A 27,261-nucleotide genomic window follows, 5' to 3' on the forward strand; every position below is an offset into this window, starting at 1 on the left:
CTTTGCAGAAACTTCCCAGAAATTTAAAGACAGACCATGGAAAAGAGGAATTCTACTGAAATTCTATGGTTTAAGAACTAATCACTATCATTTTTAAGTGCTGGAAAATATATTTACCTGGGGTCCCTACTGCAAGAGGTTGAGTTACCTTAAAGAAGCAAGGCAGTCAAAGCTGTGACACCACCCCCACCCCCAAATCCTGGTTCAACCAGAACAGCTCTGTTTCCATGTACACACTGAATTTTTGTTTGTTTGTTTTTGGCGGTGCCACTGCCTTGCAAGCCGCGTGATCTAAGTTCCCCAACCAGGGATGGAACCTGGGTCCCAGCACCGAAAGCACCGGACTGCTAGGGAATTCCCAGATTGAATGTGTTAAAAACTTATGCTTGAAAAATGAATCCACTAGGCTTCCCTGGTGGTGCAGTGGTTGAGGGTCCGCCTGCCGATGCAGGGGACAGGGGTTCGCGCCCCGGTCCGGGAAGATCGCACATGCCGCGGAGCAGCTGGGCCCGTGAGCCATGGCCGCTGAGCCTGCGCGTCCGGAGCCTGTGCTCCGCAACGGGAGAGGCCACAACAGTGAGAGGCCCGCGTACCGGGAAAAAAAAAAAAAAAAAAGAATCCCCTAGGAGCAGGGAAAGGCTCCCAACCTGCGCTCAAGTTGGAGACAACGCAGGTGTAGAGTGTGGAGGAAGAGGCCCCACAGATGAACCAGTGTTAGAGCAGGCATCAAGTGTTAGAAGATTAGAAGACTGATGATTCAAGGCAGGACCTTGTGCTTGCAGCTGCTCCTGGCAATAGGTTTTCTAAAGCTAAAGCCAGTAATTCTCCTTGGAGACCCCAAAAACTATCTAAGGGGGAGAACCATGAAGAGTCAACTCTAAAGGACAAAAATCAAGTACAGCACAAAGTCTGACCTCCTAAACCAAATGACTTCAAATAAAAATGCTCGTTAAGGCAACAAAGCAAACTCATTTTGTACTAAAATATATTAAGACATTAGCAGTATAAAATGTTTCCTATTTGGTAAGGAGAAGGCAGTAAAGGAAGATGAGTGGAGCAGGAAGGCACTGGGTGACAGATACCTTGCTTCTGAACGAGAAACAGGAGGTCCCACAGTATCATTATTAATCATACAGCTAAGGCTACCTGCTCTATTCTATATGATAGAATACTTTAATCTTAAAAAAGCAAAGTCAAAAAAAATCTGTTTCATTATAATAGAGATTTTCTTGCAAAGAACTTTAACATAGTATTACTATTCAAAGATATGGACATGAAATAAAATATTATACGTTTGGGACTTTGAAATGCTATTTTAAAAAATATCCTGACTACTTATATAAAGTAGCTGAACATGGCTTATGATATTAAAACCTAAAAAAACAAAATATTAAAATAAAGATAGGGAAAGAGATAAAGGATACTCAGAAGGAGACAACAGACAAATGTCCCAGGAATCTGGGATGAAAGAGTTATTATAACTGAGAACTTAATCTAATTCTTATCTTCTTAGTGCCAAAAAGAACTATCTCAAGACAGGAGAGTTAAAGACTTGCTTTGTAATTCTCATGAAAGCTGCTGTTGCCATGTATTTAACGTATCTCATAAACGTGACACTACTATCAACACTACAGTAAAATATATCAGCTACTGGATACTAAGGTAAAGTATCTAAGATTCCACTTAGGCTGATTCAGATGGTCAGCATGCCACCGACCAAGGGCTTAACACCTGGACTTTTAAGAAAGAAAACTTAGCAAATGAATGAATTTGGCTTTAATTCATTTTTCTACCACTGAATTAATATGTTTGGCCTTGATCAACATCCTTTATTGGACACGAATGAATTAAAATTCATTGGATTTCCACAGCAAGAACTCAAGCTCAGTTTTGTTCACATGCTATTATTTAACAGTAAACCCCTAAGTTAACAATATGTTAAGTGTACACAAAATTTCATTCATTAACTTTCTAAATTCTCTTTCCTTCTTATACATGGTCAGTAGCAGATAGAACCTTTAAATATAAATTAAGCTTACAGTAAGGTTAAAAAAAGTATTGAAGAGAATCAGATAACTGAATCAAAAGGAATGAAATCAAAAGGAAAGAATTTATCATTAGATACATTTTAAACATAACTCTCAATTACTCCAGATGTTCTGTGACACTACTTGTTAAAAAGAACATCTCCCAACAGATCATTTCAGCCCACGATACTGTATTACTAATAGTTCCTTCTTTGTTCTTGTGATTTTACATTTGAGACAAAACAAAACTGGAAGATCTTTCCTTTTCTGAATTATTAGGTCAAATCACAAAAATTTAGGTAACATATACAATGCATGGTTTCTATGAGGTTGAACCATATGACTTTGCCAATATACAACTATTTCTGATACACAAAACCAGCAATTTTATATGGTTCAACTTAATACGAAAATTGGATGAGACTAGTGGCTTTCCCCGTTTGAAACAATTTCAACTTGCAATGTCTTTATAGGAAACTTTTACTTATAAAACTTAGAGAAGTTATGTAACTATTCATAGTACAATAATTAATAAAAAAAAGAAACATTTCCATTACAACGTATAAAATAAAGACCTTCTAAGGATAAGATGATTAAATGCCATTGTGCCTTCAGATTTAAACAATGACTAAGCATTTCAACATAAGCTGAGAAATTCCATACTCACATGTTTAAAGCAGGTAACTGGAGCTGCTATAAAGCTATTGCTACTGATGTAGTTACCCCAGCTGAAACCTTCCATGGAGACTGCTACTGAAATAAAATAAATTTAGATATATTACAGTTCTCAAATTTGTAGGAAGGCTATTATTTTAAAATGTGAAATGACATAAATTTATCACCTCTGAAGAAAGTTTCTTCTATAAAGACAGAACTTCTCTAAATAAACATGAACTTTAGCATATATCATATTTGCAAACAAATAGCAGTTTAACTCTTCTATATACAACATATGCTCCTTGGGAAGTGAGGCAAGAGCTCTCCAGTTATAAGAAACAAAGAACAGCGGAGAGCAGATACCTTCAGGCTTACAAATGCCGTTCTGGCTGCTCTTGTGTTTTATTCCCACGCAGCTGTTACCGTGCACTTCAATGAAATTTCTATCCAGTATCCACCACCTAATAGCACCATAACTTGTGAACACTATTCTATTCTAGAATAATTTACTGAAACCAAAACCACTACCAGGAAGCCCAGTGTCATAATGTGCAAATACATACACAAATAGCTTAGTTAACAGAATCCAAAATTAAAATGTTATTAATTAAAACTAGATGAATCAGTACCAAATATTTCACCTCCACTACATTCACCCATATTACCTGATTTAGTCTTTGCTTGATTTTGCAAGGTAGCTTGATACTGAGCATATGCAGCTAGTTTAGCAACTAAAGGTTGTTTCTGAAGAACTTTTGCTTTCTTTGTTGGAGGCTTACCCTAAAACAAGAAGAGTTAAGTAAATAGGATTCTTTCTCATCCTCCCACCCCCAAATCTGAAAACTAACTCGATTGCATACTACTCATTCTGCTTAAGTAAACATCGAGGGTTTAGAAAATTATTAAAGCAGAGGAAACATACAAGGAATTTTAACATGAGAAATGTTTTCTGGAGTTCTGCTACAATGTAGATACGTAATATGGGTAGCAGAGCTGGCACAGACTAAAATAGCAATATGCAAATTAATATGTTAATAAAAAATTATATCCCATAAGATGTTAAAATATAGGCTGTGGTGGATAATTCATTCCTTCTTGTACTAGATAAAACCAGTGGTTATTCACTCATGCAGGTTGCCAAGCATTGCTATTCATATAAGAAAAGATAACTTAATGTTTAAAGAGCAAGTGACTGAGGTTTATACCTTTAGCGCTAACGCAAAAGATCAATGACAAAATGATCATGGGCCAAATTCAGTGTGACAAACTGCCATCCATTTGGGTACAGACCATTGCTCAGGATCTTTAGGTACTGTCTATCTGAAATATAGAAATACATCTAAGTGATGTATTTCCTTGATCTGGGGAATTTAAATAATCCTCTCAATGCTATGTAATGATCACAATAAGGTAAAGAAGAATATGAAAAATGTGATCATTCAAATAAAATATATTACAAATATCAGTTACGTGATGCCTTTAAAAAGTAGTTTATATGCTACAATAGTAATAACTTAGTCAAATGGTCAAATCTCCAGTCATTTTGTAGGCACTGACGTGCATTTACAGAAAGATGATTTGCCTTTTGTATTATGAATTTTTCCAAAAAGTTAGTTGGATTAACCAAATACACTTGGTCAAGGTATCAAATGGGTTACAATCAAAAATACAAACCAAAGATGATAGAAAAATAAAACCAAAGGGTAAATCATTCCCCCTCCCAACACTGAAAGTTTCTACTTTGATGTTAACTCCAAAGAAAATCAGGGGGAAAAATGGCTTCAATTCATATATATCTAAAGATGTTTATTACATCTATACTTATTTAGAAAAAAGACACAAACAAGTCATAGTTTATTTCATAGTTTATTTTGGATAGTATACCTTCTCTATCTATAACAGCTACTCAATTTTATAGAATGAACATATTTCTTTAAAATGTGGGGTATAAAATGATAACTGGCCAATTGGGCAAAGGTGAAGTGCAACGACTCACAATCAAATGACAGATAAACAGTGAAAGCCATAGAAATAACAGATATAAAGAATAAGGTTTCTGTACCGTTACCTGAAGTCTGGCCAAAATGCTTGCCTTCTTGGAGTTTGACGAGTAACTTCTTGAACATGAAACACTGCAGAAACGCTTTGTTTTAGAGTAAAAAGCATCTCGCACACCAACCATCCCACACATTTCGCAGGTAGCTAATTAACAAAAACACTGGTGTTATGATCATATAATAAAACCAATTTTCATCTAACAGTTTAATAATTTCTCCAATTATCTAAAGGTTTTAATTTAAAAAATTTCTTTAAAGCAGATAGAAAATTTCTTCTATCTGATACATAAATGATATAAAAACCTAATAAAAGGTAGGGGAAAGACTGGAATGATACCACAGCTACAGGCTCCAGAAGGTCTGACAATAGCTTAAGGTCTGAAAGGGCTTTAAAAAGGGTCAAAAGACTCACAAACAAATGTAAGTTAGATTCAACTAACATTTCCTTAGTGCTCACCTTGTGCCAGACATTATAAGCTCTGATGTTTGAAAGGATTATAAACAAAAGATTAAAAAAAGTGCAACACAACTGAAGATTAATACAAAGTGCAGCACAGGTCTTTAAAATACTGTAAAGACTGAAACATAAAAATGGCCAACTCAGAAAAATGCTAACGGCAATATGAGGATTCTCTCAAGTTATATTCAGGAGACGAGAGAAACAACGTGCCCTATTATTAACTGATAATAGAGGGCAACAAAACTCTAACCACTAGTGGGTCTCTTTTGTAAACTAGCATAATGGACAATAATTTGAAAGGCAGAATTAGAAGAACAGGGTAGTAAGAAGTGAAGCTCAAAAAAGATACACAGGTTGTGGGATTGCTGAATTACATAACAGTTCTATTTTTAAATTGTTGAGGAATCACCATACTGTTTTCAATATGGCTATACCAATTTACATTACCACCAAGAGTTTATAAGACTTCCCTTTTTCCACGTCCTCCTCAACATTTGTTATCTCTTGTCTTTTTGATACTAGCCATCCTAACAGGTATGAGGTGATATCTCATTGTGGTTTTGATCTTCATTTCCCTGATGATTAGTGATGTTGAGCACATTTTCCTGTACTATTGGTCATTTGCATGTCTTTTTTGGAAAAATGTCTATTCAGGTCCTTTGTCCATTTTTAAATTGGATTATTTGCTTTTTTGGCCATTGAGTTGTATAAGTCCTTTATATATTTTGGATATTAACCCCTTATCAAATATATGGTTTACAAATATTTTCTCCCACTCTGTAGGTTGCCTTTTCAATTTACTGTTTCCTTTGCTGAGCAGAACCTCTTTAGTTTAATGTAACCTCACTGCTTATTTTAGCTTTTGTTGCCTTGAGCTTTTGGTGTCTTATCCAAGAAATCACTGCTAAGACCAACGTCAAGGAGCTTCTTTCTTATGTTTTCTTCCAGGAGTTTTATAGTTTCAGGTCTTACATTTAAGTCTTTAATCCATTTTCAAGTTAATTTTTGTGAGTGGTATAAGATAGGGGTCCAGTTTTTCTTTTGCATGTGGATATCAAATTTCCCAACACCATTTACTGAAAAGACTATCCTTTCCCCATTGTGTGTTCTTGTTGCCCTTATCAAAAATTAGTTGACTGCAACTCAGTATCTCAAAGAGATAGCTGCCCTCCCATGTTCACTGTAGCATTATTCACAATAGCCAAGTTATGGAAACACACTAAACGTCTTTTGATGGATGAGTGGATAAAAAAAAAAATGTGGTATATATCTATATAGACAGATAGATATGGTATCCATATATATGGAATATTATTCATTAAAATTGAGTATTATTCAGCCATAAAAAGAAGGAAATATTGTCATTTCTGACAACATGGACAAAACTGGAGGGGATTATGCTAAGTGAAATAAGCCAGAAAGAGAAAGACAAATAGTGTATGGTATCACTTATATGTGGAAACTTAAAAAAAGAAAGCCCATTTCATAGAATGGTGGTTGCCAGGGGTACAAATTTTCAGTTATAAAAAGAATAAGTTGTGAGGATCTAATGTGCAGCCTGGTGACTATAGTTAATAACACTACTGTATCGTATACTTGGAAGTTGCTGAGAGTGGATCTTGTGCTCACACCGCACGCACGCACGCACGCGCACACACACACACACACACACTCAGTTAACTTTGTGAGGTGACAGATGTGTTAATTATCTTGATCTTGGTAATCATTCCACCGTATCCGTGTATATCAAATCACCACATTTATAGACATTTATACATTTAAACATATACAATTATATTTGTCAATTATTCCTCAGTAAAGCTGGGGGGAAAAAAGATAACAGAGCAAACAACTATGTTGTTGAGTGGGTTGAGTGGGTTCAAATCTCCATCTAAACAGTTATTACTGGAGGAACTTACAGTTTAACCAGTAAGTTCTCATAACAAATTATGAGAAATCATGGAAAAAATGTAAGAAGCCAAGGATAAGAGATAAACAAAGGGTGTCTAAGGGAAAAAAAGCCTGAATGATTTTCTGTTGTAAAAATTCTAGAACAGATTATTTAAAAGGTTTGTGGATCATCTACGTAAAAAAAAAAAAGCGATCCCAAGGGGACAGTATATCTTTTCCAAGAACTAAACATGTCAAACTAGAATTCTCATGACCAGGATGTAAGCCCCACCAGGGAGTTTATTCTATATTGTTTCTATTTGTATCTGTAAAACAGAGTCTGGCACATATAAAGCTCCCTTTTGTTATAAGATTACCAGACTGGTATATCATAACTAAACCACGACAAGATGTATATTAACAGGAGTTAACACATTTGATAAAATCTCTCATGTAGCTTTGTCAGTAAGGATTGAGAAATTCAAGCTGAAGTAGAAAACACCTAGGTAGGTTTTAACTGGTTGGATGACTACACCTAGTGAGTCCTGATAAGTGAAGTTAAGTTCTTTGATATGATCTGCAGGACTCTGTACCAGGGCCTTCGATGCTCAACGTTTTAATCAAAAGACTAGAATATAGGGCTTCCCTGGTGGTGCAGAGGTTAAGAGTCCACCTGCCAGTGCAGGGGACACGGGTTCGAGCCCTGGTCCGGGAAGATCCCACTTGCCGCAGAGCAACTAAGCCTGTGTGCCACAACTACTGAGCCTGTGCTCTAGAGCCCGTGAACCACAACTACTGAGCCCGAGTGCCACAACTACTGAAGCCCCCGCGCCTAGAGCCCGTGCTCCACAACAAGAGAAGCCATCCAATGAGAAGCCCGCGCACCACAACAAAGAGGAGCCCCCGCTCGCCGCAACTAGAGAAAAGCCCACGCGCAGCAGCAAAGACCCAACACAGCCAAAAAAAAAAGTACCAATGTCATTAAAGGCCAAAGGAAACTAATTAAAAAAAAAAAAAAGACTAGAATATGACTTACAGGGCATTATTATCAAATCTGCAAATGACGATCAGATGACACTGCATTCAACATTAGATGAAAGAATTAGGAATAAAATATTTCTAAGACCAAAATTTAGTAAGAAAAAGGTTACATGGAGAGTTTTAAAGTCTTAACACCTTGGGTTTAAAAAATCAACTGCAAAAGCGCAAGACTGATTTAAATTGGCCTAGTTCATGTGGTTTCAGTTATTTGCAAATTCAGTATTAGTTTTAAAAAAGTTAAAGCAATTTTGGTGGCCTGAATGGAAACACAGTGTCATAAAAAAAGGAGATAAAAGCTGAACTACCTTCTGTCCTAATCACACAGGGTGACCAACTATTTGCCTGAGGTCCTTTTCCAGGATGTGGGACATTTAATCCTAAAACCAGGACAGTCTCAGGCAAGACAAGTTGTCACCCTACTACCACATAATCTGAAGTATTCCCAGAAGAAAGTGAGCAGGATACTGATGAATTAAATCATTGATGCTGAGAAATGACTGAAGCAATTAGGTTTACTTAGTGTGTCCTAGAGACACCCTAGAAATAAGTGTTGTAATGTGATGGGAAGAGATGTCTTTGTTACAGGGATTAGAATCATTCTGTGTACCTTTAAAAATCAAAATTAAGACCAAAAGACAAAGTTAGAGCAAGGATAATTTTGGTTCAATATAAAGGATATTCTGGTAATTAGAGATACCCTATAGCCAAAGTGTTAAAACAGAAAACTTATAAGGAATCGTTAAAGAGAAGGGAGACTTAACCTTGAAAGTCTCTTTCAACTCTGTAAGTCTATTATCTTACACACTTCCAATTACATAGGGATTTATTATTTAATTATGGAACTTAAGTCCCATTAAGTTTCTCAGCTGCTTTTGTTTTCATTTTTTTCTACTTGTTTTCTACCAGCAGGTGGTAGGTATGCAAAATAAAGAGATCTAACACAAACCCAGTGATCTTATCTAGAACTATAAGTTTCAGACTGTGTTTCTTCAAACTGTTCTTCAAAAATTCTAAGGGAAATGACAGGAGAAATGGAATCAAAACATACCCTCAAGTATAAAGTGTGTAACAGGTAAAGGCTGTTCACCTGAGCTGAAGTATATATCTCCATACTCACCCATGCCAGATTTACCATCTGGGTATGTGTACACTTGGCCATTGTTTTTGATAATTGGCAGATTAGAAGGTAAAGGAGCAACTTCCTCTTCACTCTCTTCAGAGCTGGAGCTGCTACTCGTGTCCTCACTGCAGCTATCATAACCGTCAAACATCCCGAAAGAGTCTCTTCTTTTCCTTTCGGATCGTGAAGAATGTTCAGTCTTAAAAGTAGAAGAAATCAGTAACACATGACACAGCACTCATGTACACTACCTAAAAGACCTTAGTTCAAATTGTGATAAATGAGATTTGAAAAATGAAAATCTAGCCCTGAGAATTGATAATTTTATTTTATAATGAAAAGCTAAATGTTTGAGGAGGATGCAGTGGCCAGATCACCAGGGCCCTTGAAGGCTAGGTTAAAGTTTGATATATTTTCTTCCTGAGGGCAACATAAAGACACTATGAAATATTTATCACAATGCCTGGAATATACATTTAGTAAACACTGGCTGGAATTCTAAATTCTAATAAATTCATACACCCTAACTCCATACAGAGATGATCTTTTACATCCAGAGTTTTCATATAAGTTTGTCGTCCACTTTATAGTCAGCTTGGTTAGCAGCTATTTACTGATCCTGAAATGTCAACACAGAATATCTTATTCTGACTCAACTTGTTAGAGAATATAAACTTAAAATTTCAGGGACCCAATGATTACAAACATTTTGGTTTCAATAAGTATAGGCTGTTAACATTTAAAAAAACGTATTATGGTCAAATACATTTGGGAAATTTTCCTTACTTCAAAGCCCTCTTCGAACCCTTAAGATGCTTGTGAACATTACAATAATTTAAGAGGTATACATAGTATGCAGTGTTTTCCAAAGCATCTTTTTTTTTTTTTTCTTTTGGTACGCGGGCCTCTCACTGCTGTGGCCTCTCCCGTGTGGAGAACAGCCTCCGGAGGCGCAGGCTCAGCGGCCATGGCTCATGGGCCCAGCCGCTCTGCGGCATGTGGGATCTTCCCAGACTGGGGCACGAACCCATGTCCCCTGCATCGGCAGGTGGACTCTCAACCACTGCGCCACCAGGGAAGCCCCCAAAGCATCTTTAAGGACTAATGTTCTAGAGAAATGTTCTCTATATCAGACCAAAGCCACTGAGGGGGCTGCAACTTCAATATAAGTTGTAAAATGGGTGGGAAAAAAACTGACTACATGTAGGGAGTTCCCTGGTGGCCTAAGTGTTAGGATTCCAGGCTTTCACTGCGGTGGCCCGGGTTCAATTCCTGGTCAGGCAATTGAGATCCCACAAGCTGCACAGCTCGGGGACCTACAAAGGAGCCTTTTTGTCCGTGCTCTGGGTGGAGAGGCTTCTCTGGGATTTTGCAACCAAAGACCTGAGGTTATAACTTATCCTACCCTAGATGGTCAGAAAATTCCCATGTCAAGAAATTAAAGTGGTTCTAGGATACCAGTGCCCCTTGACACCCAGAAAAAGCAATCCTAAATCATTTCAGAAATAATCACCTACAATTCCGGCCTTTCAGCATTTCCACAGATTTTTATCAAATATCAGTACACAATCAAATATCAAACACACAATAAGCGGTCCACCGCAAGCGTCAGCAGAAATAGATTAGATATCCCAAATAGTTAGGCACTGGAATTGCCAGAGACAGAATATAAAATAACCATACAAGAACTAAGAAGAAATAAAAAATGTTATTGAAAAATGAACAGAGAATACAATCAGAAAGAACCAAATGTTATTTCTGTAAATGAAAAATACAATTGCTGTAATTTAAAAAAAAAACACAAAAACCCCTAAATGGATTAGACATGCCTAAAAAATAATTGGGGAAATGGAAGATAAACATTAAGAAAGAACCCAAAACAGCAAAGAACAGAAACATAGAAACTAAGAGGTTAAAAGAGCACTGAATGTAAAGATCTAATAATAAATGTCAATAAGAGTTCTCAAAGGAGATGGACTTCCCTAGTGGCGCAGTGGTTAGGAATCCACCTGCCAATGCAGGGGACATGGGTTCGAGCCCTGATCTGGGAAGATCCCACATGCTGCAGAGCAACTAAGCCTGTGTGCCACAACTACTGAGCCTGCGCTCTAGAGCCCGTGAACCACAACTACTGAGCCCGAGTGCCACAACTACTGAAGCCCTCGTGCCTAGAGCCTGTGCTCCACAACAAGAGAAGACACTGCAACGAGAAGCTCGCACAGGGTAACGAAGAGTAGCCCTTGCTCGCTGCAACTGGAGAAAGCCCGCATGCAGCAACGAAGCCCCAACACAGCCAAAAATAAATAATAAATAAATAAATTTATATATATAAAAAAAAATTCTCAAAGGAGAGACTATGGAGAATGGAAAAAGGTAAAGCTGAATGAGATACTGGCTGAAAATTTTGAAGAAATAACAAAAACATGAATTCACAGATAGAACTACAATATATGTTAAGCACTACAATATATGTTAAGCACAACAAAAAGATATCCACATCTAAACAGATCACAGTAAAAGTGCAGGAGACCAGAGAGATTTTAAAAGTAACCAATCACAACAGTGAATCTCACTAGTCAACAAGCCCAATTTAGGCACATTTAGTCCCATCAGCTGCTTAGTAACTAACCATTAAATATGAATAAACAGGCAAGGATTACCAGTCATTTGTGAAAGGCCTCTTAAAAATGTGGAAGACCAGGAACTTCCCTGGTGGTCCAGTGGTTAAGACTCCTCGCTCCCAAGGCAGGGTGCCTGGGTTCGAGCCCTGGTCGATCCCTGGTCAGGGAACTAAGATCCCACATACTGCAACTAAGCACTTGCGCTGCAACTATTGAGCCTGCGCACCTCAATGAAGAGCCCATGTGCCGCAATGAAGACCCAGTACAGTCAAATTAATTAATTAATTTTTAAATTAAAAAAATTAATTTAAAAAATGTGAAAGACCAAAACAAATCTTCAGAAAAAAGAATCTACAGGAAATAGAAGTAATACAGGGAGCAAAAGAAAACTTCAAAAAAAAAAATTCTTCAGAGAAATATAATAATAGGATGCTATCAGTGAACAAGACAGATCTTGGAATTTAAAAAACAGAAGAGGCAAAATAATAAATTAATACATGGATAGTAAAATCAAGGAAATCTTTCAAAAAGCATGTGTGTATGTATATACATGAGACAAATAGGTAGATAATAAAAGAGAAAAGATAAAAGTTAAATACAGAAGATACAAAATCCAAAGAATAGAGATACTGAAGAAAGAAAACAGATAGGAACAAAGAAAAAAATACAACAACAACAAGAATTCCAGGATCAAAAGACAGAGTTCCTATACTGAAGGGACCACGCAAGCCCAGCTTAATGACTTAAAAAAAAACCAAACTATACCAAGGTACATTCTTATAAAAATTACAGAACTTTGCCATACTAAAAGCTTCAAGAAAAACACTATATCACAGAAAAAGAGAAGGGAATTAGGATATCAGTGGGTTTCTCAATGACAAGATTAACAAAAGTAATGCCTTCAAACTTCTAAAGGAAAAAAAATTCTTATCAGAAAAGCTATACTCGAAGCTCCACGTGAAAATCAACTAACTAAAAAACAAACAAACAAAAAGAAGAAAAAAAAGAAAGTAATAGCTGGTTAAGGAAAAAAATTCTTATCATAAAATCTATACTCAAAGCTCCAAGTGAAAATCAACTAACTGAAAAACAAACAAACCAAAAAAAAAAAAAAAAACAATGAAAGCAATAGCCAGTTCTTTGAGAAGATCAATAAGACTGATTAGAGATAAGCAAAAAAGAGAAAAGACAAAATTTCCAGTGTCATGGGTGAGAGGCAGCATCACTACAGATTCTGGAGATATTAAGAGGAGAGTAAGAATATGACCAACAACTTTACGCTAATAAATTTGACAACTTAGAGGAAATGGACAAATTCTTTGAAAGACATAAAACCAAATCTCACATATAAACGTATTACCTGAATAGGTAAATAACTATAATAACCTGAATAGGTAAAGAAATTAAATGTGTAGTTACAAACCTTCTCACAAAGAAAACTCCAGCCCAAATGGCTTCATTGGAGAATTCTACTTAAGAAACACTACTGATTCTACAACAACTCTTCCAGGAAACTGAAGAGGATGAAATAGTTTCCAACTCATTCTATTAGGCCAGCATTACTCTGATCCCCAAACCAGAAAAGCTATTGTAAGAAAACTACAGAGCGATATTACTCATGAATATAGGATGCAAACATTTTAAACTAAATTTTAGCAGACTGAATCAAACACTACATAAAAAGAATAATATAGGATGGCCAAGTGGGTTTATCCCAGGAAGGCAAAGCTAATTCAACATTTGAAATCAATAAATTCATCATATTAATAGACTAAAAAACAGAAGTCATATGATTATCTCAAGAGATACAGAAAAAGCATTTTACAGACTCCAAGACCTATTCCTGATTAAAAAAAAAAAACCGTCAGCAAACTAGGAATAGAAGAGAACTTCCTCACCCGATAAAGAACATTCAGGAAAATCCTAAACTTAGCATAAAATTTAATGGGGACTTCCCTGGCGGTCCAGTGGTTAAGACTCCATGCTTCTACTGCAGGGGGTACGGGTTTGATCCCTGGTAGGGGAACTAGGATCCTGTATGCTGTGTGGCCCAGCCAAAAAAAAGAAATTTAATTATGAAAATCTGGATGTTTTCCCATCAAGACTGGGAGTTTATATATTTGATTTTGCCATTTTAATTCAATATTGTACTAGAAATTCTAGCCAGCGCAATAAGAAAAAAAAAGTACAGAAATAAATAAAAGAATCCAGATTGTAAAGAAGTAAATTTAACTAAATCTTTATTCCCAGACATCATGATTGTAGAAAATCTGATGGAATATACAGTAAGTGTTGGGCTAATAAGTGTTTAGCAAGGATGCAGGACAAAATATCAGTACAGGAAAATCAGCTGCATTTCTATATACTAGCAACAAAACTCCAGAAATTGAAATTTCTGGAGTTCAATTTCTGGAAATAAAAAAATACCACTTACAATAGCATCAAAAAGTATGAAATAATTGGGGATAAATCTGGCAAAAGATATGCAAGACCAATACCATGAAAACTACTAAATGTTCCTGAAAGGGTTAAAGAAAGATCTAAATAAATGGAAAGATTTACTGTGTTCACAGATTAGAAGAATAAATATTGTTAAAATGCCAATTCTTCCCAAGTTGATTTATAGATCCAACACAATTGTAATCAAGGGACTTCCCTGGTGGTCCAGTGGTTAAGAATCTGTGCTTCCACTTCAGGGGGCAGGGGTTCAATCCCTGCTGGGGAACTAAGATTCTACATGTTACATGGAGTGGCCAAACAAACCAACCCCGAAAAACACAACGTAATCAAAACACAGAAGATTTGGGGGTAGAAATTGACAAGCTGAATCTAAAATTCATATGGAACTGCAAGGGCCTAGAATAGCCAAAACAAATTTGAGAAGAACAAAGTTGAAAGACTTAAGCTTCCTGACTCCAAGATGTATGCTGAAGCTACTCTAATCAAGGCAGTGGAATTTTGACATAAAGACCGACAAATAGATCAAAAGAAATAGACCCATACATATATGGTCAATTGATTTTTTTTCACAAGTGTGAAAAGGCAATTCAGTGGAGAAAATATAGTCTTCTCAACAAAAGGTGCTGGAACAAGCGGATAACCATATGCAAAAAAAAAAAAAAAAAAAAAGAGACTGGGATCTATACGTTATATCATAAACAAAACATAACTCAAAATGGATCACAGGGAATTCCCTGGTGGTCCAGTGGTTAGGACTTGGCAATTTCACTGCTGTGGCCTGGGTTCAATCCCTGGTTGGGGAACTAAGATCCCACAAGCCACATGGCGTGGCCAAAAACAAAAACAAAATGGATCACAGACCTAAAAGTAAGAGCTAAAACTAAAAACTTCCAGAAAAAAAACTGGAAAAAAACATTCACGATGTTAGGTTAGGTATTAAAAAGTTTTTGGATATGACATCAAAAGTATGACCCAGTAAAGGAAAAATTGATCACTAAACTTAATCAAAATTTAAAACTTCTGGTCTTTGAAAGACACTATTAGGAGAATAAAACAAGCCACAGACTGGAAAACAATATTTGCAAATCATATACCTGATAAAGGATTTGTATCCAGGACATATAAAGAACCGTCAAAACTCAGTAACTTAAACAACATAATTAAAAAAAAACAGAAAACAGGCAAAGATCTAAAGAGAATTCACAAAGAAGCTACATGGACGGCAAATAAGGACATGAATACATGTTCAACATCATTGGTCATTAGGAAATTACAAATTAAAATCACAAGATGTTCTTATGCATCTATTAGAATGGCCAAACAAACCCACAGCCCTCTATGGTCTGTGCAGCAAATGGAACTCTCATATACTGAAGATGGGAATGTAAAATGGTACAAGCACTTTGGAGAACACGCAGTTTTAAATACAGTGTTAAATAAAACGTGCTAAATATACACCGCCTACGATACATTCCACTCCTGGGTATTTACCTAAGAAAAATGAAAGCTTAAGTCCATACAAAGACATATATATGAATGATCATAATAGCTCAAAACTGGAAATACCCAAATGTCCATCAAAAAGTAAATGAATAAACAAATTGTGGTACATCCATACAATGATTCCATTTTGCTACTTGGCAATAAAAAGGAATTAATTTTTGACACACACAACAGCGATAATCTCACAATAATTATGCTGAGCAAAAACCATACCAAAAAAAAAAAAAGAACACAAGCTGCATGATTTCATTTTTATAAAACTTTAGAAAATGCAAACTAATGTACAGTGGCAGAAAACAGATCAGTAAGTTACCTGGGGAAGGGATGGGCCAGGGGTGGGGAAGAGGTTATAAAGGATCATGAAGAAACTTTTGGGGATTATGGACAGCTTCTGTATCTTGACTGTGGTGATGGTTTCACGAGTGTTATATTTGTCAAAACTTATTAAATTGTACACTTTAAAGTTTTAAATCTCGTGTCAATTTTACTTCAAGAAAGTTGTTAAAAAAATCTATATCCTGTCAATCTATCAGCCACGTATAATGGTTGGATAAAGATATTTTCAGATATGCCAAGTCTCAAAAAACTTAGATCCCATGTTCACTTTTACTCAGGAGATGTGCTTCATTATAACATCAAAGTAACAAAGAAAGAGAAAGATCCAACAGAGGACAGGGAATTCCCAAGACAATGATAAAAGGGACGTCCTCGGATGACAGCTGTACAGGAGGCCTACAAAGCAACCAGACTATACTGGAGGAGGATGGACGATGGCAGCTCCAGGATAAAAATAAAACTTTGTGTTTGACAGAGTTTGTTGGAGGATTTAGGAAAAAGGCAATAGACACTTTTAATAGTGTTAAATGATTAAACGAAAAAATATGAGACAGTTGTTAACTCCAGGAAAAGAAGTTATATCAAAAAGGAACAAAGGGAAGGCTTCCCTGGTGGTGCAGTGGTTGAGAGTCCGCCTGCCGATGCAGGGGACACAAGTTCGTGCCCCGGTCCGGGAAGATCCCACATGCCGCGGAGCGGCTGGGCCCGTGAGCCATGGCCGCTGAGCCTGTGCGTCCAGAGCCCGTGCTCCACAACGGAAGAGGCCACAACAGTGAGAGGCCCGCGTACCGCAAAAAAAAAAAACAAAACAAACAAACAAAAAGGAACAAAGGAAGTTCCCTGGTGGCCTAGTGGTTAGGATTCTGGGCTTTCACTGCCGTAGTCTGGGTTCAATCCAGTGACCCGGCTGAGCAGCCGTAAACATTATCATATAAACACTAATGATTTAACTTATGAAGTGGATAGGTATAAAGATATAGTGATTCCTCATTTCCCCATGAGATTAAAAATAACAAGAAGTGAGTTTTTTGATCAACTTGAATAAAAAGTTTGGAGGATAGAGATAAAAAGGGCGAATGTCAACTTATATTTATTGCCTGGGTTATAAATTTTTTCCATAAAGCTTAACTTATTAAACTTAAATGACTAAATGACTACTCTTTATTATAAGATTATGTCCCCCCTTAAGAATGGTAACAATAGACGGCTATTTTTGCAAAATATTTCATCTTTACTTACAAATGATTTACAATGTATATAGTTCCAACAGATTTACAGAAAAGTTGAAAATACAGCGCAGATTTCCCATATTATACCTGTTTCCCTATTAATATCTTATGTTAATATTGTACATTTGTTAATTAATGAACTAAAATTGGTATGTCATTTAACTAAGTCTATATATACTTTATTCAAATTTCCTTCATTTTTACCCTATGTTCTTCTTCTGTTCCAAGATCCCACACTACATTTAGTTGTTAGATTTACTTAAGCTCCTCTGGGCTGTGAAAATTTCTCAGATTTTCCTGGTTTCTGGTGACCTTGACAATTGAGGAGTACTGGTCAGGTATTTTGTTGAACGTTGCTTCTACTGAATTTGTCTCATATCCTCATGATTAGACTGGGGATACATCCTGTCAACATAACTTATCCCTGTTGATGTTGACCTTGATTACTTGCCAGAATTATTCTTTTAAAATAAATAAATTTATTTATTTATTTATGGCTGTGTTGGGTCTTCATCGCTGCATGTGGGCCTTCTCTAGTTGCGGTGAGTGGGGTCTACTCTCCGTTGCAGTGCGCGGGCTTCTCATTGCGGTGGCTTCTCTTGTCGTGGAGCGTGGGCTCTAGGTGCGCAGGCTTTAGTAGTTGCAGCACTCGGGCTCAGTAGTTGTGGCTCATGGGCTTAGTTGCTCCGCGGCATGTCGGATCTTCCCGGACAAGGGATTGAACCTGCGCCCCCTGCATCGGCAGATGGATTCTTAACCACTGCACCATCAGGGAAGTCCCACTTGCCTGAAGAATTATTTGGCAGTTTTTTCTACTATAAAATTACTCTTCACCTCTCTCCATACTGTACTCTTTGGAAGGAAGTAACTATTCGAAGCCCATGCTCAAGGAGTGGGGAATTAAGCACCCACTCTTTTTCAAAAAATTTATTAAAACAAATAAAGTAGCACTCTTAAACAAATTAATTAAATGAAGTAGCACTCTTCACCCCATTATTTCTCATTTCAGTATCCTGTTTGTTTCTTTCAGAGAATTTATTATGAATTTGATTTTAAGATTTTTGTGTGCACTTAATTTTTTACCTATCTTCTCTGAACTGTATTTCTGTCTTGTTCACAATATTCTCAGAGATCAGCATTGCAGGACTCAAATATTTGTTGTCTCTCAACTGGGGGCAGTGGATATTAGCCCCCTGGTAGATATTTGGCAATATCCCTTAAGAGGACTGGAGGAAAAGAGTCACATTCCTTTGCATTAACATGACAGGAGAGTCCAAAACGCTGTTTAGTGCCACTGGTGAGAAACCCTGATTTAAACTGAGGCTTTATGTTTTTGGTTATAAGTGACAGAAACCTAATTAAACTGTGGTTCCTAATTTGATGAACAAACTGAATTTGGTAGGGGCTAAGCAGAAACCAATTTTATTCTCTCATTATTGTCCCTGAATATTTGAGGATCCCTCTTTATTCCTCAGACAAAATCTTAGTCAAAGCCTTTAGCTTTTTTCCCTGGTATTATGATCTCTTTATCATTCATTTCTTAAATTTGCCATCTTACAGTTCTAAGAGCAGAGTTCCTAAGTTTAAAAAATCCCAAATAATGGGTATGTTGTCTTCACCTGGGTTAAGTGCATGCCTAGGGGTATTCAACCAGAGGGTCAGGGGCATAAAAGAACAGAGCAGCTCCAAAGACAATTATGTGGATGAATGGAATGAAAATTTCCAAGAGAGAAAAACAGGGGGTCAGGTCAACTCAGTATCACACACATACACACACACACAAATGATACTTGTTTAAAGGCTGAGAAAGAAGATTTCTGATGGGCGAGAGGAGGATCTTTTTAGGCAGAGAACAGCATAGGTGAAGGCACATCAGCAAGAGGCCATCAAGCACCCCCTCTTTGAGCATGGACTATCTACACAAATTATTTGGAATTCTTTCACATAGATTTCCTCTCCTTTAAAAACTTCCCCTTTTTGGGTTTGCAGTTTTCTCATCATTAGATTCAGACTGTATATTCCCAGTTGAAATACTACATAACTCATGCTACTCAGGGTAGTAAACCCAGATTATATGATGTTCATCTGCCCCTTATTGGTGACGATAAGACTTGGTCTAGCTGTGGGATCTGGTTCTCCACTGGTGTTTTACTGTTTTCCCTCTTTTAATAAGCAACCTATGGAAGACACTTCAAGACCATGCAAATATACTGCTCATCAAAATTTCACTCCAGATTTAGCATCCAATGATTCTTGCCCAATCTTTTACTACGATTTTCCAATCCCAGAATTCCTTCCATATTCATCAGTTGGCATTCTTCTGTCAGGAAGATCCTTCTTTTTTCTCTTATGGGTATTAACTCCTGGATTCCAACTTTTCAATGGTTTGTAATTCTTTATTGTCCTTTGTTATTTGGGGGCTCAAATCATGACAGATTCAGCCAGTGGGAACCCATTCAAGCTGACTCCTGTGTCATTCTGACATGCCCCTATCATTTTTGAACAATTTTTTGCTTTCTGGCATAACAAGACATTCTAGGCTTATCTCACTTTCCTGTCTCAGCTCTGGAATCAACCATTTCTCCAAAGAGCCTTGGTTTCTTTTACTAGGAATGTTAGAAATAAAGATCTAGGTGGTCCATGTGTTCATTGCTACTGGGGTATCTCTTTGCTTCTGGAGCCTTTCAGTGCATGTGAGTTGGAATATATATGCAGACATGTATGTGACATATGACTTACGTATATATACAATGTATTTTCAAAATCATAAGTTTACACTTACACCTCCAATTAGAATCCATCCCCACAAGGCTTTTCCTTACCTTCTCACATCCGTATTTGTCTCTCTCTTCTTCTATTGAAAACCCTGGCTTCCAACAAAATTAACATTTATTCATTTGCTCCATCCTTTTATATATTTAAATAGTTTCAGAGCATAACATCCATACTGCTACAAAAATGAACTTTTGAGTTCAGAATTTCTTTGTAGTCCCTTCTCCTCAAACTGAGGAACAGAGTACTGAGTTTTAGAGTTACTTGGATTAGCTATTTCTCCCTCCTTCAATTGTCAGTTTGAAATAAGTTGGTTTTGGTTTGCTTTTGGTTTTAGTCTCCCTTGACATCCTTATTGAGTTAATTTCATTTACTGGGACTATCAAAAAAATCACCCTGTTTTCAAATATAAACAGCTATACAAAAAGGTATAACTTGGAGAAATATTTCCTTCCCTTACCTCGCCACTGTCTCCTGTAGGTGGGTAACCAACTTTATTGCTTTCTGGTTCATCTTTCTTATGTGTGTATGTTTTAAAAAGGTAAACAGGTATATTTATGCTTCCTTATATACACAAAAGGCCACATACTAAATTCCTCTGTCCTTTAATTTAGAAATACATCCTGGAAACCACTTCATTTCAGGGCACAGACATCTTCCTCATTCCTTTTTAAGCTGCGCAGTTCTGCACTGTGCACATGTTTATTCAATCAATTTCATTTGGACACAATAGTTTTCAATGTTTTGGCAATAACAAATATTGCTGCAATGAACATATATACATGTATATATACATATACACATATATGTATATAAATTGTTTGAGGTATAACTTCAGGGTATATTCTCAGAAGTGTGACTGCTGGGTAGAATGGTGAATGTTTTGTTAGATATTGCCAAATTCCCCTCCACAGAAACTTTACCATTTTGTATTTGCTCCAGCAATACTGGGAGTTTTGTTTTTTTTTGCCATATAATATGCTGGATGAAAATGGTATGTCAGTAGTCTTTTTTCCCCTTTTTTTAAAAAAAACTTTTTACTTGGAAATAACTCCAAATTTACAGAAAAGCTGGAAATATAGTACAAAGAAATCCTGTGTATTCTACTCAGATTCACCAATTACTAAAAAATCGCTCCATTTGTTTTATTCTTCTCTCGAAATATATAGATGTTTTTCTGAACCATTTGAGAGTGAGTTGCATACAATTTTTTTTTTTTTTTTTTTGGCAGCAGCATGCAGGATCCTAGTTCCCTGACCAGGGATCAAACCCATGCCCCCTGCAGTGGAAGTGTGGAGTCTTAACTACTGGACCACCAGGGAAGTCCCATACATGTCTTTTTATTCCAAACTACTTCAGTGTGCATTTCCTAAGAATATAAACTTTCTCTCATCACTATAGCACAGTTACTAGTTTCAAGGAATTTAATGTTAATACTTTGCCCTAATTTACCATCCATATTTCAATGGACCCAATGTCCTTTATAGAATTTCTTCCCTCTAGTCCAGCATCACATGCTGTATTTGTTTCCTTTAATCTAGAAGATTGTTTTTGGAGAATGTAGGCCTCCTCTCCTCTTTTTTTTTTTAATAAGCAAGAAATAAGGAAATTTATTATATTAGTATTAAGTTACAATATAAGGACAAGCTATATATATATATATAGAGAGAGAGAGAGAGAGAGGGAGAGAGAGGGAGAGAGAGGGAGAGAGAGAGAGAGAGAGGGAGAGGGAGAGGGAGAGACACAGAGACAGAGACAGAGATAAATGTACATACGTCACCAGTTTGGGAGAACTTACATCACCAAGTTGGGAGAACAAGCAATATATATATAGATAGAAATAAAAGTGCATACAGCACCAATTGGGGAAACACCTACATCCAGACCCAAGCAATGCTGGGAAGACCTCTCCTCTTTTTAATGGGATGCTTTTCATTTGGGGTTCATCTGAAGTTTCCTCATTTTCAGGTTATATATCCCCATAATACTACGTAAGTGATATATCCTTCTCAAGAGTATTACATCCAGAGGCACAAGATACATATCTGCCCCTCAGTGGTGATGTTCATTTTCATCACCCTGCCAAGGTGTTATCCAGTTTTTCCAGTATACTTACCATATTTCTCCTTGCAACTAATAAGCAATCTTGGGGACACATTTAAAACAAACTAATACAGTTGCTCACTGAAATTCTACCCCCCTCATCCCTAAATTAGGCATCCAATAACTCCTGCAGAACCAAACATTATGATGTCTGCAAAATGATTTTCTAGTGCTAGTACTCTTACCAGTCAGCAGGAAACTCTCATCATCCCCTTTATATATCTATCTACCTATTCATTATCAGTATGAGTTCACTAACTCCTATTTCCCCGCCCCACCCCCCTAGTTCATAATTCATTTCTGTCTTTAATTATTTGGGGGTTCAAATTATCCCAGATTTGGCTACTAGGATCCCCTTGAACTGACTCCCATGTCATTTTGACATGCCCACATCAATTTTTGAGCAGTACCTTACTTTCTGGAATATCAAGATATTCTAGGATCATTTTAAACCCTACACTGCTCCAGCTCCTAAATCAACCTTTTCTCCAAGGAGATCTCATCCTTTTTAGTGGGGATTGGTATTAAAAACCAGTATAGTTCTACACTAAGCCATTTTTGTACCTTTCTGTATATGTGTGTGGACTTGTCTGTTCTTATCTCTTGCCCTTTAAGTGTTTTTAATCTTTTAAATGTTTTTTCAAAACTCTTTGTATTTAGGAATTTACCCTAAATTTACCTGTTATATATGGCAAATTTTGATTTCATGGAATTTTTTGCCATACAATTAAATAAAATTTTTTTAATGTAGTAAAACTTATCAGTGTTTTCTTTCATTGTACCTTGAGTCACAGAAAAATTTCCCTTATACCATGGTATAGAAAAATTCACCCATATTTTGTTATTTACATCTCTGATCCATTTAGAGTTTATTCTTTTTTTTTTTGCGGTACACGGGCCTCTCACTGTTGTGGCCTCTCCCATTGCAGAGCACAGGCTCCGGATGCGCAGGCTCAGCGGCCATGGCTCACGGGCCCAGCCGCTCCGCGGCATGTGGGATCCTCCCGGACCAGGGCACCAACCCGTGTCCCCTGCATCGGCAGGCGGACTCTCAACCACTGCGCCACCAGGGAAGCCCCTAGAGTTTATTCTTATGTATGGTATAAACAGTGGCCCTAATATTATCTTTTCCCAACTATCTAGTTGTACCATCGCTTTTTACTAAAATGTCCCTTTTGTCACAGTGCTTTGAAATACCACTTTATGTTTTAGATTTCCATATGTAGTTGTGTCCATATCTAAACGTTATACTATCTTATTGGTCTGTCTATTCATGTGCCAATAGCTTCCTTTTTAAATTAGAGAGCCTTCCTAGTCTAGTCTGAAATCTGGTAGGCCTAGACACCCGCCCCCAATATTCTTCCTTTAATGCTTTGATATTCTTGCATGTTTTATTTTTCCAAATGAACTTCAGTATTAACTAGCTTAGTTCTATACCAAAAAATTGTTGGGTGTTTTTATTAGGGCCTCATTAGATTTACTAACTTCGGAATCTTCATAATGTTGAAATGTCTTAACTGAGAACAAGAAACGTTGTATAGTTTGCATCATATAGGCTTTTGAACAATTTTTGTTAAAAGGAAATCCTTATGAATTTAAGTATTTTATTTTTCGTGGCTAATGTAAATGCAATTTTCCCTTTTGTTATATTGTTGAATTGACTGAGTACACTTAGATTTATTATTTTATATCCTGTAATCTTGCTAAATTATTTGGAAAGTTTTATCATTGATTTTCTAGGGCTTTCCAGATACACTATAATGTCACTTGCAAAGAAACTTTTCTCTTTTCCACTAAGCTTATAATTTTCTTTTTCCTAACTGTATTTTTTTGCATTGGCTTTATTTATTTATTTATTTTTGGCTGCGTTGGTCTTCGTTGCTGCACGGGCTTTCTCTAGTTGCGGCGAGTGGGAAGAACTCTTCGTTGCTGTGCGCAGGCTTCTCACTGAGGTGGCTTCTCTTGTTGCAGAGTACGGGCTCTAGAGCACAGGCTCAGTGGTTGTGGTGCACGGGCTTAGTTGCTCCGCGGCATGTGGGATCTTCCCAGACCAGGGCTCAAACCCGTGTCCCCTGCACTGGCAGGCGGATTCTTAACCACTGCGCCACCAGGGAAGCCCCAGGATTAAGATATTTTGATGTATGTATGTATGTGAGTGTGCATGTGCATTTACGAAAATCATGTTAAGGAAGGATCTATCCATTCCTGTTTTCTTAAAAGTTTTTATCAGGAATAGGTGTTGAATTTGTCACAGACTTTCCCAACATCTAAAAAGAGAATGACTGTTCTCCTTAGAGCTATTAATATGGTAAACTATATCAACAAACTTCCAAATACTGAATCATTCTTGTACTGCTACTATCAAGCTCACTTCGTCATAATGTATTTGACTATTGTGTTAAGAGATTGCACAATATTTAGGATTTTGCACTGATATTCATAAATGTCTAATTTTCATTTTTTTGCACCATCTTTATCAGGTTCAGAAATCAGTATTAGTCTTGCTTCATAAAAATAATTAGAAAGTTTTCCTTCATTTTCTATGGTCTGAAATGATTTGTGTAGCATTGGGACTACATGCTATCTAAAGGTTTTGCAGATTCCCTTGTGAAATCACTCAGGCCTGGTGTTTTGTGGGATAGCTCCTTGATAATTTCCATAAAAGAAATAGAGAAATTTACCTAAGTTTTTAGGAAACTCTCTAGTGAGGTCAATTTTCTCAAACTGTATTTTCCTAATAATCCATTTCATCTAGGTTTTCAAATTTATTTGCACAGTGTGTGCAAAATAGTTGTGTAAGATTTTCTCAATTTCTTCTGTATCAAGTTATTTCCTTCTTATTTCTTATTTTGTATGTTTGTGCATTCTCCTTTCCCCCTTGATTAAACTAGCTAGTGGTTTACATACTTTGTGAATTTTCCCACAAAGGTCCAGGATTGACTCATCAATTTTATGTATAGTTTTTCTGTCCTTTAATTCATTAACTTCTACTTTTATCTATTATTCCCTTTTTTGTGTGTGTTTTGCTTTGCTCTTTTTGTTTCTGAGTTGGGAATTATTTATTTTCAATCTTCTATATTTACTATGCTAAAGTAACCGGATTAGGCCCAAGGTGGAGTTGCTCATGCTAAGCCCCAAGTCAGAAAGCCAAAATTTAGTGGTTAGTTTTCTACACTCCGCTCTTCCAGAAAAAGATAAGCCTAAGTCAACCTATCAGCACAAGTTACTTGACCCAGCTCCAAGACTTCCTTTTGCTCCATTAAGGCCAGCAACCCCATTTTAACCAATCAGCAAATGCCCAGTATAACTTCCTTGTTCCTCCTGCTCACTTTGGTCTATCAAAATCTCTTGGCCTTCTGCAGCTCTTCAGAGCTCCTTTCTACCTGCTAGACTGGATGTTGCCCAATGTATCAACTGCTGACAAAGCCAATAAAATCTTTAGAATTTACTTTTGAATTTTCCTTTAACAGCTGATAATTTAGGAGTACGAATTTTCCTCTGCTCACTGCTTTAAACGTATTCCACAGATTCTGGTATGTATGTAGCATTTTCATTATTATTATTTATAAATTTATTTATTTATTTACTTTTGGCTGCTTTGGTTCTTTGTTGCCGTGTGCAGCTTTCTCTAGTTGCAGCGAGCAGGGGCTACTCTTCGTTGCAGTGCGCGGGCTTTTCATTGCAGTGGCTTCTCTTGTTGTGGAGCACGGGCTCTAGGCATGTGGGCTTCAGTAGTTTTGGCACATGGGCTCAGCAGTTGTGGCTCACGGGCTCTAGAGCATAGGCTAAGTAGTTGTGGCACACGGGCTTAGTTGCCCTGCGGCATGTGGGATCTTCCTGGACCAGGGCTCGAACCCATGTCCCCTGCATTGACAGGTGGATTCTTAACCACTGTGCCACCAGGGAAGCCCCATTATTATTACTTTTTAGAAACTCTGTAATTTGTTTGCATTCCCTGTTTATCCAAAAGTTGATTTTTTTAAATTGAGGCATAATTTTGAATGCATATCAAAGATGCTGAACTTTTCAAGTTCAATCAAGATGCTGAAATTTTCTATCACTCTAGAAAGCTCCCTCATGTCCTTTCACAGTCAGTTTTTCTCCTCCTCCCAGTTTTAGCACAATTGCTTAATTTTGCATATATTTAAGATTTTACATAAATGGAATAAAACTATATGGACTATATTGAGATTTATCCATGTTATTTCATGTATAATGGTTCAACGCTTCTTACTGCTGAGTGAAACTGAACTTTATCAATGTATTAGTCTATCCATTCTCCACCCAGACTTGAATACTATGAATAAAACTGCTATGAACTTTTTTGCACAAGGCTTTCTAACATATAATAGAAGGTTTCTAAATTTCAAGATGGAAGTGCCCTTTTGCTTTTTGGTTTTGCTTTTGCTTTCTTGAATGGAACCTACTGATGTTTTCCTAATTTAGCAACAATTTTTATGAATACTCTGTGTTTGAAATATAGTGTCTACTAGGATGTAGCAATGGATATACCTGATGATCTGCCTTATTATGTGGTTTAGATCTTTTATAACCTTATTTTTTGTCTACAACACCTATCTTGTGCTAAGAGTATTAAAGTCTCCAATTTTTAGTGCTTTTCACTACTTGCATTTTTTATAGCTTCTGATTTACACAGATTGTTGCTGTTATTTGGTTCATATATACAACTATTGTACTTTTGTTGTGAATTGTGGTTGTAGCATTATAAACTGTCCTCTTTTGTCTTGTTCAATGCTTTTTGGTTTGACTTCTACTTTATCAGCATTGCCAATCCTGTTTTCTTATTATTTGTTTGCCAGGTATATCTTTGTTCATTCTTTTACTTCTACTGTTTTAAGGGCCTATTGTACATTATAAAGTGGGTTTTGCTTTTCTAAGCCAATTTGAAAATATTTTTAATTGGCGATGCGCCACTATTTCTTGCTGTGTATGTTGCTTTTGAGAAACCCAATACCAGTCTAATT

At 36.8% G+C, this 27,261-nt stretch overlaps 1 protein-coding gene across 3 annotated transcripts in view; it reads right to left on the reverse strand.

Annotated features, from left to right (window-relative positions):
• Window positions 1-27,261, reverse strand: part of MBTD1 (mbt domain containing 1) — a 67,486-nt gene that overhangs the window by 31,588 nt on the left and 8,637 nt on the right. For all 3 annotated transcript variants that reach the window (XM_082678305.1, XM_082678306.1, XM_082678307.1), the window contains 4 exons: window positions 9,250-9,451; window positions 4,753-4,886; window positions 3,350-3,464; window positions 2,695-2,777 (listed from right to left, as the gene is read on the reverse strand). In XM_082678305.1, the coding sequence (XP_082534431.1) occupies window positions 2,695-2,777; window positions 3,350-3,464; window positions 4,753-4,886; window positions 9,250-9,451 (534 nt within the window). The remainder of the gene's footprint in view (window positions 1-2,694; window positions 2,778-3,349; window positions 3,465-4,752; window positions 4,887-9,249; window positions 9,452-27,261) is intronic.

Source organism: Grampus griseus (genome assembly GCF_964374135.1).
Source record: "Grampus griseus genome assembly, chromosome: 20".
Taxonomy (NCBI): domain Eukaryota; kingdom Metazoa; phylum Chordata; class Mammalia; order Artiodactyla; family Delphinidae; genus Grampus; species Grampus griseus.